Source organism: Hyperoodon ampullatus (assembly GCF_949752795.1).
Source record: "Hyperoodon ampullatus genome assembly, chromosome: 3".
Classification (NCBI taxonomy): domain Eukaryota; kingdom Metazoa; phylum Chordata; class Mammalia; order Artiodactyla; family Ziphiidae; genus Hyperoodon; species Hyperoodon ampullatus.
The window spans coordinates 34987092-35002479 of NC_136916.1; the positions used below are offsets into that span (position 1 = coordinate 34987092).

Here is a 15388-nt window from a genome sequence, read left to right on the forward strand (position 1 = left end):
TTTGCACAGCAAAGGAAACCATAAACAAGACAAGAAGACAACCCTCAGAATGGGAGAAAATATTTGCAAGTGAAGCAACTGACAAAGGATTAGTCTCCAAAATTTACAAGCAGCTTATGCAGCTCAATATCAAAAAAACAAACAACCCGGGCTTCCCTGGTGGCGCAGTGGTTGAGAGTCCGCCTGCTGATGCAGGGGACACGGGTTCGTGCCCCAGTCCGGGAGGATCCCACATGCCGCGGAGCGGCTAGGCCCGTGAGCCACGGCCGCTGAGCCTGCGCGTCCGGAGCCTGTGCTCCACAACGGGAGGGGCCACAACAGTGAGAGGCCCGTGTACCGCAAAAAAACAAACAAACAAACAAAAAAAAACCAATCCAAAAATGGGCAGAAGACTGAAATAGACATTTCTCCAAAGCAGATATACAGATTGCCAACAAACACATGAAAGAATGCTCAACATCATTAATCATTAGAGAAATGCAAATCAAAACTGCAATGAGGTATCATTGCACACTGGTCAGAATGGCCATCATCACTAAATCTATAAACAATAAATGCTGGAGAGGGTGTGGAGAAAAGGGAACCCTCTTGCACTGTTGGTGAGAATGTAAATTGATACAGCCACTATGGAGAACAGTATGGAGGTTCCTTAAAAAATTAAAAATAGAACTACCATACCAACTAGCAATCCCACTACTGGACATATACCCTGAGAAAACCATAATTCAAAAAGAGTCATGTACCATGATGTTCATTGCAGCTCTATTTACAATAGCCAGGACACGGAAGCAGCCTAAGTGTCCATCGACAGATGAATGGATAAAGAAGATGTGGCACATATATACAATGGAATATTACTCAGCCATAAAAAGAAATGAAATTGAGTTATTTGTAGGAGGTGGATGGACCCAGAGTCTGTCATACAGGGTGAAGTAAGTGAGAAAGAGAAAAATACCATATGCTAACACATATATATGGAATCTAAAAAAAAAAAAAAAAAGGTCATGAAGAACCTAGGGCCAAGATGGGAATAAAGAAGCAGACCTACTAGAGAATGGGCTTGAGGACACGGGGAGGGGGAAGGGTAAGCTGGGACAAAGTGAGAGAGTGTCATGGACATATATACACTACCAAATGTAAAATAGATAGCTAGTGGGAAGCAGCCACATAGCACAGGGAGATCAGCTCGGTGCTTTGTGACCACCTAGAGGGGTGGGATAGGGAGGGTGGGAGGAAGGGAGACGCAAGAGGAAATGATATGGAGATATATGTATAACTGATTCACTTTGTTATAAAGCAGAAACTAACACACCATTGTAAAGCCATTATACTCCAATAAAGGTGTTAAAAAAAAAAAAAAGATGAAAGGGACATTCCAAATGGATATAGCCTCAGCACCACCTCCCATATACTTGATGTTCTTGGAAAGCTCCGGACAGACTTGACAAATTGGGCATCCTGACACCCAGTTAGATCCTAATAGTCGTACTATATTGTCTCTTCTGCAATTTTCTGCTAGTGTTCTGGTACGGATGACTCTGGAATTCAGAAACCTCAGGGTGGAAATGGGATGTCTAGAAAAGAAGATTTCCCTATGCTGTTTTTGGGCCTTGCTCTCCAAAGTACGTTTGTAGGTCTTTACTGCCTCCTCTCAGCTGAGCACAGCAAGATGGCTCGAACGCAAGTCAAGAAATTCCCCGTATTTCCTTAGCCGACAACTTAAGTCAGAAATATGGCAATGGACCACATCTTTATCCATTCCTCTGTTGATGGACATTTAGATTGCTTCCATGTCCTAATGAGAACCTACTGTATAGCACAGGGAACTCTACTCAATGCTCTGTGGTGACCTAAATGGGAAGGAAATCCAAAAAGGAGGGGATATATATGTATACGTATAGCTGATTCATTTTGCTGTACAGCAGAAATTAACACAACACTGTAAAGCAACTATACTCCAATAAAAATTTTTTTAAAAAGAAATACGGCTATATAAAACCCTGTGCGTGGCTCACTGCAGGTGTGGTCTCCCCAGGGATGAAGCACGCATTGAGCTGGCCTCTTCCCAAGACTCTGCAGGTTAGAGAGCAAGACCCACAAGGAAACGGCCCATCTGTGGGATACATAAGACTGGATCTCCAGGATGCCCTGACTTATTTGATCCTCACCCTCACCACTTTCAGACCACGAAGGCAGGCAGGAGTTTCTGCCTCATAGCCAACACATCTCATGGAATCAAAATCAGAAAGATCAAGAGAATTCCAGAAGCACAACTTATTTCCTGAATAAACATAAAAACCTATCCTTACTCCCGTATGGCACGGGACACAATAAACTTCCTCAATTACTTAGGGTCCTAGACATAACTAAACTCACCTTTAGTGAATACAGGTACCTCATTAGATGGGTGATATAATTACTAAGAGGCAGGAAAGAGAATCTGGCAACAAGAGAGAGGAGGTGATTGGGAATGGGCTTTAAATTTTTGGTTTTAAATTTATCACAGAAGAGTGGTCAAGATCATAAAGGTAAAGGATAGAGAAGAGGAAAAAATGGAGCCTGGATTTTGCAAGGTCTTGTGTGAGAGACCAGTGATGTTGATTTATAATCTTCTGTAGCCAGCAACACGCAGGGATAGAGGAACAAGGGGAAAACCTACCCTTCCTTCTGATAAAATACCCCAGGATCTTAAAAGGACTTATGAAAGGAAGCAGATTAACTTTTAAGTTCAAACTTTCAGACCAAGGAGACCAAAAATAAGTCAACCTCGCCTACTCTTTGGGGCCTGTAACATTACACCCCATAATCTGAGATCTATGGTAAATCAGTGGGAAGGTAAGAACACACTGGTGTGAGTTCTAGGTAACAAATAGGAGATCACTCAGTCATTCAACAAATATGGATTGAGCACCTACTGTGTACCAGTGCCAACTCGACCTCAGATCCTGTGCTCTTGGATGTGGCTTTAGGCAAAGAATGTTCTTGAGGAGACAGACAGGAGACAGAACAAAACTGCTGACCTCATGGTTTTGTCAGCAGCAGGCCAGTTCATGTTTATTCATGTTTCATGCAAACAAAAGTCAGACTAAAGGGGTTTCCTGCTGAACCTGGCAGTATCTGTGCATCTTAGCAAGAATTTGGCTGGGGCATAACTTGAACAGAGAAGGGAGAACTCCGACGTAGGCCAGGCTGATCTACGTTGGGTGGACCTGCCAGTCTCAATGCACACACGTGTTTCTCTGCAAGGGAAGGTGTTACCATTCAGATGGTGTGTCCTGGGAGCATGAGACAGCACATACCTGGGTGGGCAGGGTTCCATGTTACAAGCCTGGCTCATTGCTGGAGGACGGTGGACCATATCACACAAGGAGTCGTTGACCGTCTGCTGGGTCTGGATGTGTAAGCACACTGCAATGGCTTCTTGATGGCCTGGAGGTTGGAAAGAGAAAAAGTTGCAAATGACTTAGAATAACTCATTGTGGGGAAAAAAGAAAACAGGGTCTTGAGACTTCTCGCTCTTAAGCTACTGCGCTTTTGACCATATTACGTGGCTGCAGGCTGCATTTCAGGGTACACGTGGAGCAAACGACTTTGCATTTTGCAAAGTCTCCCAGTCTTTGATATTCTCTCCATCACCTTTTAAACTCAGTCCCTCTACTGGCCCTCCCGCAAATATACTCACTTTAAGACTCTAAGGAGCATCCCGACTCCCCATCCACCTTCAGACTGACCTGCATTCCAAATATACTCAAAGCTAGGAGTTCCCTCAAGTGAATCATCAAAGTTCCTTCAATACATATACAATAATTTCCCTAAGAGGAATTTTCATATCAGCTCCTAAAGAATAACACTTTCTTTGTATCATTGAATATGTGCTAAATTTGATGTATAACCCTTATTAAAATTTTCATTAGAGTTGGAGTTCCTGTTCACTAATATTATCATTAGTAATATTTCTATTACTAGCAAAAACAACAGCAATGCCTCCCATTGGGAAAGTGATTTGCAGTGTATGAAGTGCTTTCAAATACATTATTTGAGCCCACCATAATCTTGTGAGGTCAAAAGAATGGTATCATTATCTCCATTTTATTAATTTAATCATAAGGAAACAGTTGAAAGAGAAATGAAGACCGCAAAAGAGTGGTAGATTCAAAACTGAAAATCAGATTTCCTGCTTCCGAATTCAGTGGTCTTTCTTTTGTACCCGAGGGATTCCAAAATGCAATACAGCCAACCAGCTTCCCTGTTCAAATATGAACTTTCACAGGCACATTTTTCCTTTGAGGCTAGACAGGTCTGTCTGACCCCAAAGTCCATGTCTTAACCACTCTTCTTTTTTTTGTTGAGACAAAAAAAAAAAATTATTGGGAAATCAGAACTGAACAAAATATAAATGAAACTTTTGATGAAAAAAATCAAATGAAAATTGTAATAGCGACTGACTATGCTGTTTGAAATACGCAAATGTATTCAGTTTCATGCAAAAATGTGTGTTCCATTATGTTATAAGATTGTGGTTCTTTTTCCAAATGCCATGTTTCAATTCAACCATTTTACAATATTTCGCAGAATGCAGTACAGGCCAAAAGTATGTATAAGATATGTATTTGAGATGTTCAGTTCTTTTCACTAAATTTTCTTTTGCTTTCTTCAGTTGTAATCTTATGCTCCCGTCCATGGCAGGATGCAGTCTTAAATCTCCATGCATCTTCCATGAACCTTTTTCTTTTTTTTAATAAACACTGGCTCACCTGAAATACAAGGAGACACTGCTACAACATCACACCTTTGGTTCTCACCAGCAAATGTCAAACTTTCTTAGTGATTTTACAGGGACATAGATGTTCATTTTCTAGCAGGTTTCATTTCTTTTTAATCTGAGAAAAATTCAGTTATCTTTCACATATATTTTAATTTGTAATCAAAATTATTTAGAAACTACACTTAGAGACTATTTTGAAACGTTTTCTGGAGACTGAGGGGGTGAGTCTGACAGCACCAAAGTTATCTCATTTTAACCATTTTGATGGAATTCCACAACATTTGTGACAAATCTTTGGGTCTTAAAGCAACTTTACTCAAAAAAATATAAAAGTTTAATAGGCGATTTAGGATACTTATTGAGGTAGAATGCATTTTCCAAAAACGGCCACGAGAATATCTCCCTTCCCACATACTGGGCCTACAACATGACTTCACCACTTTTCACTTCAAGAGGTTTGAGCAAACCTTTATCCTCAAAAGTAAAAATTATAAAAATAAGTTTACTTCATCTTATACTTAAAATGTGGATAGTAGTTGCAAATATGCATTTAGAAGTCATAAAATAAATCAAGTGTTGAAATTTCGATGTAATTTTTCTAATAAATTCCTTTGGTAGCATGAGGCAACATCCTTCACTTCACATTTGACTTCTACAATGTCATAGTAAGAGGGTTGTTTTTTCTTTGGCAAAAAAATATCCAAAGCCTACATCAAGAAATGAATTCATAATTAAAGGGTAAAAACACAGACTCTATGAGGGGAAGCAGAGCCAATAAATGAGCTAATACATTGCCTTTTGTTGGTTTAAGGTTAGTTTGAGTTGGATTTCTTGCAAACAAATCTTGACTAATTCAACATGCCAAGTAACGTCACACACACACACACACACACACACACACACACAGTAAGAAATACCTGGGGCAATAAAAAAATCTATAGTCAGAACCTTTAAGATGACACCCACTATTTAACATATCAAATTATTTTTCAAAGTGGGAAAATGATTTGAATAAGAAAATTATGTTGATAAAATACCAAATAGCCTTGGCCCTTAGAAACAGATGTAATATGCTCTTTTTAAGCACCAGTGGAACATTAACAAAAATTGATCCTATATGAGTCTATAAAGAAAACTGCACTAAATTCCAAAAGCCAGAAATTATGCAAGTAACATTCTTGACCATAATAGAGTCCAACTATAAATGAATAATAAACAATGAACCCACCCCCCAATCCAAACATTAGAATTTTTTAAAAGTCATTTCCTATAAAACTCCTAGGTCAAAAAGAGTGACTAGGTTACACATTATTTGTGACAAGAAAAAAGAGAAGAGGAAGCCTTAAAGCAACTTGAGACTAGATGAACATCTCTTGATGATGGTTTTAATATCATGAAATAGATGACTTATTTCCAAGAAAATCTAAATTATGAAATTCACTTTAAAATTAAGACCTTGAATATAACAATAAGCAGGGGGGAAACTTGAAAATGATGTTAAAGATCCAGCCACAATGCTCCCCCCTCAATCCTGCCCCCAAGAGGGAAAAGCGAGAACTGAATTTAGACAGTTGTAGAAACAAATTCTTTCAAACTTTTAAAACAGATAGCATCTATGATATGAACTATTTAAGATTATTAAAAGTTATGGAAAACTCCAATTCATCTCACAAAACTAGTATAAACCTGATGACAAAAATCTATAAAAGAAAAAAAATCCAGATCTACTTCATATAGTGTTTCCTTATACAATGCTATATGACAGATGCAAGCCTAGGGCCATATTGAAAAGAACAGTTAGCATAGGTTTTTCCCTCTGCTGATTAGCCAGTATGACAGAATAAATACTACTATAAACTACCAGGTAATGAAAAAAAGTAGAACCATAATATGGTATGGACCCAGAGGTGTGCCATTTTGGTATGAAAATGCAAGTTTTATAGCACTCCAAAATAGGTGAGTTCATTTTAGGAGCCAGATGAGGAGACAGCTGGTAAAAATTAAGGACTGTTGAAAGCCATTTGGCCTTATGAAGGGCATCATAAACATCACTGGAGCCTGAAAGGAAGTGACCAATTATATCAAGAGTAGCTGGAAGAAACTACAGCTAGAGGCCTGTTATGATTTGAAGGGATTTGAAGAGAACAAAACAGCTATTGCTGATGTACCGTGTCGGGAACACATCTCCATAGGATGTATGCTAAAACGAGCCCATACTGGGCCAAATCAGCTTGCAGTCCTACTTTCCCATTTGCAGGAAGGCATTCTTGTACTCCACCACGCTCAATAGATGATACCTACGTTCATCAATATCATTCATACATGCATGGAAAACCCTAAATTAAATACTAGCACATTGTAATCAAGTCAAAAGTATAATAAAAGAATACTACATGTGACCTCAAACAACTGGGCATTCACATACCAAATCACTCACACGCAAATATTCACACACTCAAACAGAAACAACCAGATAGGAACTTCCTGCGATCAAGCAGATAAACCCACCTACCCTCACATCCATCCTCGCCTTTCCCTTGCCAGTTTCCATTAGGAGCTGCTCCTGCAACTATTTAAGAATGAGCTCCACAACCAGGCTTTGAATTTCACTCCCTTGCATCTTAGGACATTTGTTGATACTTTGCCTTTTGCTTTCATTCTGGAACTTTCTCCTTGCCTTTTTTTTGTATGTGTATTTTTATTTTATTTTACTTTTAACATCTTTATTGGAGTATAATTGCTTTACAATGTTGTGTTAGTTTCTGCCGTATAACAAAGTGAATCACCTATATGTATACATATATCCCCATATCCTCTCCCTCTTGCGTCTCCCTCCCACCCTCCCTATCCCACCCCTCTAGGTGGTCACAAAGCACAGAGCTGATCTCCGTGTGCTATGCAGCTGCTTCCCACTATCTATTTTACATTGGTAGTGTGTATATGTCCATGCCACTCTCTCACTTTGTCCCAGCTTACCCTTCTCCCTCCCCGTGTCCTCAAGTCCATTTTCTACGTCTGTGTCTTTATTCCTGTCCTGCCCCTAGGTTCTTCAGATCCATTTTTTTTTGTTTTTTTTAGATTCCATATATATGTGTTAGCATACAGTGTTTGCTTTTCTGACTTTCTTCACTCTGTATGACAGACTCTAGGTCCACCCACCTCACTACAAATAACTCAGTTGCATTTCTTTTTATGGCTGAGTAATATTCTGTTGTACATGTGCCACATTTTCTTTATCCTTTCATCTGCTGATGGACACTTAGCTTGTTTCCATGTCCTGGCTATTGTAAATAGAGCTGCAATGAACATTGTGGTACATGACTTTTTTTGAATTATGGTTTTCTCAGGGTATATACCCAGTAGTGGGGTTGCTGGATTGTATGGTAGTTCTATTTTTAGTTTTTTAAGGAACCTCCACACTGTTCTCCATAGGGGCTGTATCAATTTACATTCTCACCAACAATGCAAGAGGGTTCCCTTTTCTCCACACCCTCTCCAGTATGTATTGTTTGTAGATTTTTTGGTGATGGCCATTCTGGCCAATGTGAGGTGACACATTGTAGTTTTGATTTGCATTTCTCTAATGATTAGTGATGTTGAGCATCCTTTCATGTGTTTGTTGGAAATCTGTATATCTGCTTTGGAGAAATGTCTATTTAGGTCTTCTGCCCATTTTTGGATTGGGTTGTTTATTTTTTTGATATTAAGCTGCATGAGCTGCTTGTATATTTTGGAGATTAAATGTTTCTCAGTTTCATTTGCAAATATTTTCTCCCATTCTGAGGGTTGTCTTTTCGTCTTGTTTATGGTTTCCTCCGCTATGCAAAAGCTTTTAAGTTTCATTAGGTCGCATTTGTTTATTTTTGTTTTTATTTCCATTTCTCTAGGAGGTGGGTCAAAAAGGATCATGCTGTGATTTATGGTTCCCACCACACCACTCCCTCCTGGTTTTGCTCCTATCTGGCTGACCTCTTCATTGCATTGACTTTTGTGGCTCAGTATCCTCCACCCAGCCATCAGATGTTGAATTTCCTCAAAGCTCATTCTTAGACCCTCCCCACGGCTCACAGGTGTTCTCTTCCTGAAGATTTGCATCCATGCCCCTGGCTTCAATTCTCTCTGTACACAGATGACTCGTAAATGTATATTTCCAGGCTAGATCTTGCCACTTTGCTTCAGACTCACACATTCAACTGTCTCTTTAGCATCTCCATTTGGAAGTCTAAAGGCACTTTAAAATCATTATGTCCAGGGCCTCCCTGGTGGCGCAATGGTTGAGAGTCCGCCTGCCGATGCAGGGGAAACGGGTTCGTGCCCCGGTCTGGGAAGGTCCCACATGCCGCGGAGCGGCTGGGCCCGTGAGCCATGGCTGCTGAGCCTGCGCATCCAGAGCCTGTGCTCCGCAACGGGAGAGGCCACAGCAGTGAGAGGCCCGCGTACCGCAAAAAAAAAAAAAAAAAAAAAAATCATTATGTCCAAACTGAAGTCACGATTTCTTTCTGCCAAACTGGACCACCTGTCGGCACTCATCATCTCAGAAGAGAATCTTAGGACTCAGACCTGCCACCTCACTCCCACTGGCCCACTCCACTGACAGACTTTTTCCCTTCTCAACATCTCTCAAAGTCATCTGGTCACTCCATCTCCATCATCATCACCACTCCAGCCCAAGCTCTTTCCTGGACCAGGCGAAAGCTTCCTTGATGGTCCCTCTTACATCTGCTATAAACCCTTCTAATCCCTTTTTTACAATACAACCGACTAACCTTTTTGAAATAAATAAACATTTGATCATTAACTCCCACTTTAATGACTTGAATGGCTTCTCATTGATCTTGGGATAAAGACCCAAATCAACACGGCCGGTAAGGCCTTAACTGTCTGGCCCCTGCATTCCTCTCTAGCATCATCTCACATTAAACTCCGTCTTTCTCAGTACCCCAGCTGTGCCCGACTTCTTCAGCTCCTGGAATGTCCCATGTGCCCTCCCACCACATAGGGCCCTTCCACATGATCTTTTTTCTGCTGGAAATTCTCTTTGTACCACCATCTCCAACCTCTCTTTTGCTTAATTAATTCCTGATCTTTCAGATTTAAGTTCGAGTGTAATTGTTCTTAGGGAAGCTTTCCCTGACTTCCCTAATTAGGTCAAATTCCTCCTATTATATGCTTTCAAAGAACCACATACTTCTTCTGTAGCTGCTATAACCAGCTGTAACTTTACATACGTGTGTGTGTGATTATGTGAGTAACACATTTCACTCACTAGATTTGAGTTCCAAAGGTAGGAAATACTGAGTCCGTATCACCTAGGCAAGTGCTTGGCACAAAGAAACATGCACTAAATATTTATAGGCTGTTGTTTTTGAATGAAACAATAGAGAGATTCCTGCTAATGTCAAGACCAAGGCAAAGTTGGCATTATCCGCATTATTTACTATCGTTTTGGAAATTTTGGACAATGCAGTAAGATATAAAACATAAACAAGATAAATAACTATTGGAAATAGAAAGAGAAAAATCATCATTAATTGCAGATGATTATTTACTTGAAGAATTCAAAAGAATGCACTCGGAAACTGTTAGATGCATGAAGGGCTTCAGCAGTTTAGTCAGATTTTTTTTAAAAAGGAGAAAAAAACAGTAGTCTAATATAAGATGAATAACCTACTATTATTATATTATAAACCAATCATCCCACCAACATTTATTATATACCACGTGTCAGGCACTGTGATTAAACACCTCTCCAACATAACCTTGTTTAAGAATCAGAGTTAATTTCATTTCTTTTTATGGCTGAGTAATATATGGGGGTACATGTATATGTATAGCTGATTTACTTTGTTATAAAGCAGAAACTAACACACCATTGTAAAGCAGTTATACTCCAATAAAGATGTTAAAAAAAAAAGAATAACAGTTAATCCTTTCATTAATCCTAATAAGGTAGATATGGCTCTTCTCATTTTACAAAAATAAACCTCTACAAACTTAAATAACTAGCTCAAAGGGAGTGGCAGAACTAGGGTTCAAAAATGGGGCCAGGGGCTTCCCTGGTGGCACAGTGGTTGAGAGTCCGCCTGCCGATGCAGGGGACATGGGTTCATGCCCCGGTCCGGGAAGATCCCACATGCCACGGAGCGGCTGGGCCCGTGAGCCATGGCCGCTGAGCCTGCACGTCCGGAGCCTGTGCTCCGCAACGGGAGAGGCCACAACAGTGAGAGGCCCGCGTACTGCAAAAAAAAAAAAAAAAAAAATGGGGCCAGGCCTCAAAATCCATGTGTATCCTACTAGCCTGTGCTTTTTAGAAAATACAAGGGTGAAAATGAAAGGTCATAAATGCAACAAATAATATAAGATACCAAAGAAAAGTTTAGTGAGGAATGTTTATGATGTAGTAAATTACAAAACCTTACCAGAGGTAAGCATAACTTCTAGAATGTACATGTATGTACACACGCACACATACACACACACACATACACACACACAACACACAATGCTGTATACATACATACATACACACACTCTGGAAGATGGAAATTGAATATGTCTGCATGCTTCATACTTTTGGGAATTGAAAAAGAATTCTCTGTTGCCACTCCAGTATGAAAGCAGATTTGTAAAACGTTCTTAATCATCAGTAGTGACAATAAACGGATTTACTTTTATTTCCTGTATGATGTGAAGGCAAGTTAGAATATACAAATACACAATATCAGGATGTGACTGAAAGTTTATCTTTTTGGAAATCTATAATTTGTGTATCTTATTTTTCTACAGAAACAGGAATGTTGAAGAAATAACTATATGCCTGTGGAAATTCTACTTTCCTGTGGTTTTCAGTCACTGCAGACTTACCCTCCCTATTATCCAGGTGAGGGTTAAAAACCCACATTCAAAACCACACATAAGTGGACTTGTAGAGGCCAAGCCTCTAAAACCACATTAAAATGGATCACAGAGAGGCAAGTATCACTGCCTATAAGTAATGCAGTAGAGACAGTAAAGCCGAAATAATCAAAAGCTGCACTCCATCAGGACAAGAACTATGCCTTCATTTTATACGCTGATATTGAGCCCAGAAGCAAGTGCAGAGCATGGAGTCTAGCGCAGAGCAGGTGTCCGGTTTCCTGCATTTATAGAGGATTTTATAATCCTCCAAGCTTTCCAGTTTTTATAGAATTTAGTTATGTATTTAAAAGGAAATTTTAAGCTTGAACCCAAGAAATTAAAAACATTACTTTTTACAAAGTTAAGAAGCTTATTATAAGCGCTGACAGTTCAATCAACACTCTCTAAAGAATGACAATTAAGCTGTTCATCTTCTATTTTGGACTGTGTGATGCCCTCTAATCCTCAGCTTCCTCAACTGTAAAATTTGGGTTAGTGGGTATCCAAGGTTCATCTTAATGATATAATTCTGAATTACACAACTCAAGGCACCCTCACAAGGTTAAATTCTGTTTAACTGAAAGTTGAAAGATTACCAAGTTGAGGGCTATTAAAATATGTAAAATGCGTTCCAGATACACAAGAGGATGTCAGAAATAAATGGACACCTTCCCATCAACCATCTGAATACTGAAATGCATTTCTAACATGTGCAAGGCATTTTTCTCCTCACAATAGGCCAAAAGGTCCACAGTGCCCATAGGATAAACTGCATTAGTCAAGTTTCACAAAAACTTTTATGTTTTAAACAGATCCTGGTCATGCTATTACTCCTAAGTATATACCCAAGAGAAATGAAGACATATGTCCATACAAAAATGTGAACATGAATGTTCAGAGCAGTATTTCTCATAATACCAAAGACATGCAAATAATCCAAATTCTAACTGATGAATGGATAAATGTGATATAGCCATACAATGGAATAGTATTCAGTCCTAAAAAGAAATGAAGTACTGACTTATGCTACAACATGGATGAACATAGAAAACACACTAAATTAAAGAAAGGGGTCACAGAAGATTGCTTATTGTGTGATTCCATTTATATGAAATGTCCAGAATAAATAGAAAGTAGATTAGTAGTTGCCAGAGGCTGCTGCTAGCAGGAAAATGGGGGCTTGAGGGAAAATGGGGAGTGATTTCTTAAGGATACAGGGTTCTTTTGGGGGGAAAGTGTTCTAAAACTGATTGTGATGATGGCTGCACAACTTGATGAATATACTTAAAAACACCAAATTGTATACTTTAAATATATAAATCATATGGTGTGTGAATTAATATCTTAATAAAGTTGTTACCAAAAAAAAATCATTCCAGGGGTCCAGGCATCCTGGAGGTGGAAACTAGGGCTGTCTTAGTGGACACTGGGAACACAGCAGATCCCAACATTTTGGCATCAGGCTCCAAAAATGAGGTCTAATAGACTCTCCCAACTGAATCAGAATTTACCTGGTCAATTTTCCTTGGGCAGCTCCTAGTGGCCTGTTGAGTTCCAAGGACCCAACAAGCCATATTTTCCCATCTGGAGAGGGCCTTCCCACTCAGGAAAAGAACCGAAGTCAAGGATGACAGAGTACTAGATGCAACAGTAATTCTATCAAGGGCAGTATTTAAAAGCCTGAGATTAACACAGTAGTTTTGGGGTATGCAAGCAATAGCAGGGCTTATTTCTGCTCTCATAATGAAAGACAAAGCTCCAAGTCCCTAGTGAAAATACAGCAATGTAGTGGCTCAGAAGTGGTAGAGATAGCTGCATTTTGTAGTCATGTAGTAGAAAGTTCCAGACATCTATAACTGCAATTGAATAAGAGGACATTTTTGCATCCCAGTGACTATCTCTAGAGGGTTTCCCCAGATTCATCAAGAAAGTACTAGCTCCCAGATTGCCAAGGGCATGTCAGTCTTAAGGTTTCCAAGATATAACAAAAGACGTGGCCAGGACCCTGAACCCAGAGGGAGCAGTAGTTAGGTTTTGGGGCAACAGCAGACATGTGGCAGTGTGCAGGTAACTGAGACTTAGGTGCCCGGAAGGGAAGAGACATTAGCAGACATTTAGGGTCCAAGTGAACCAGGCTAAACTCCTGGCTAGTTGGGATGGGCTTCTAGGAACCAGGGAGAAGCAAGTAAGAGACAGAGAGAATCTGGAGGCAGATAAGGGTTCTCCTCCTAACTTGCACATGTGTACCTCCAGGCGAAAGGCAGTAGCTTAGCTGAAACCTGGGGGTAAAGCACACACCACCTCATCTGGGTTTATTGACAGGCTGGTGTCTAGGATAGGTGGGTTTACAGGTTGATTAGACAAGAAAGGAGAAAGACAGATACCATGAAGTCACAGTGACTGGATGGCAAGGATTGAGAATGTACTCAAGAGCCTGAGGGGCAAAAGAGGAGAGGCTCGGGCACAATGACTGGTCCATGAGCTCTAAGACCCGAACGGGAGCTCCTAATGGGCGCAGGGCCACCAGGAGGAGTGGAGCGTGCTCTTGAGCCAACTGCCTCCTAAGGCAATAGCTTCCTAGCATTTCTAGCCCCCAACTTTGGCCACGACAGCTGGCAGGAAGGCGCAGTCAGGAGTCAGTGATAGGATGTCAGGGGGCTGGATTCCTGATGAGATGAGTCTCCTTCATGTTAGTAGAGGATCTAGGTTTCCCATTGATTATTTCTGTCTTTTTCCTTCCAACAGAGAGAGAATGACTATCTGGACTCCCACTGTCGGCTCATCCACTCCCTTTTGGATCCTGGAATGCTTAAAGCACCTTGGGGCCAACTTCCACCCCAGTGGGGTCCCCTGACTATATTACCACTTCTTAATCCTAACAGGGTCCCCTGGCTATGCATGTTACCCCACATGTACACACACATAAATCATGGTGATCAGTGTGCTCTGCACTGGTTTCTGGTCCAATGTGCAGGTATGGACCTAAATATTTTCTAAGGATGGCTTCTGACCAAGAGTTGCATCAGATAGGGCAATCCCAGGCTGCCTCAATCTGTAATTCTGTTTTATGCACAAGATTGCCTTAACTAATCATTTCTGCATTTTCCTATTTATTCTCTATTAATCAGTGACCTCTCGCTCCATCTCAGTTAGGCAGATGCTTAGGCCAAGGAGCATAAGCTACAGTGCCACTAGTCCTTTATCTTTCTAGAATAATCACAATGAAAACTGAAAGAAAGGGCATAGTTTTCAATTATTCAACCTTAACCTCCTTTTGACTTCTGCTAATTTGCATATTTGGCTTAACCGATTTAGTGATTTCTCAAACCATCCGCAATGCAAGACCTAACTGTCCCTTAAACAAAAAATCACATACCTCCCAAACACGTGGCGGTGCAAGGGGTGAATCCAGCATACTCCCAGTCGTAAGTCATCTCACTGTCCTGCTCCTGCTGGGAGGCGGCCAGCTCACGGGAGGTGGGGCTCTCGTCACAGGGTTCCAGGTGGCAGGGCCGCTCGGTGGGCAGCCGGGGGCCTTCACACTCTTCCTCGGGTAGCTCGGTCTCCGTCTGCATGAACGTCAGGAGCACGCGGCACTTCACCTCTCGCACCTGAACGCCTGCCCCACACGTGGTGCTGCAGGCGGACCAGGGCTCCGGAATGAACCTGCGTGAAACGGGGGAGCCCCGGGTGGGGGGAGGACATGGGCAATCATTCAAGAGAGGC

At 40.8% G+C, this 15388-nt stretch overlaps 1 protein-coding gene across 1 annotated transcript in view; it reads right to left on the reverse strand.

The window, feature by feature from the left end:
- Positions 1-15388, reverse strand: part of ADAMTSL3 (ADAMTS like 3) — a gene marked incomplete at its 5' end in the record, with an annotated part of 559659 nt that overhangs the window by 122357 nt on the left and 421914 nt on the right. Inside the window, 2 exon segments of the mRNA XM_079701202.1 lie at positions 3300-3429; positions 15039-15328. Coding sequence (XP_079557328.1) covers positions 3300-3429; positions 15039-15328 — 420 coding nt within the window.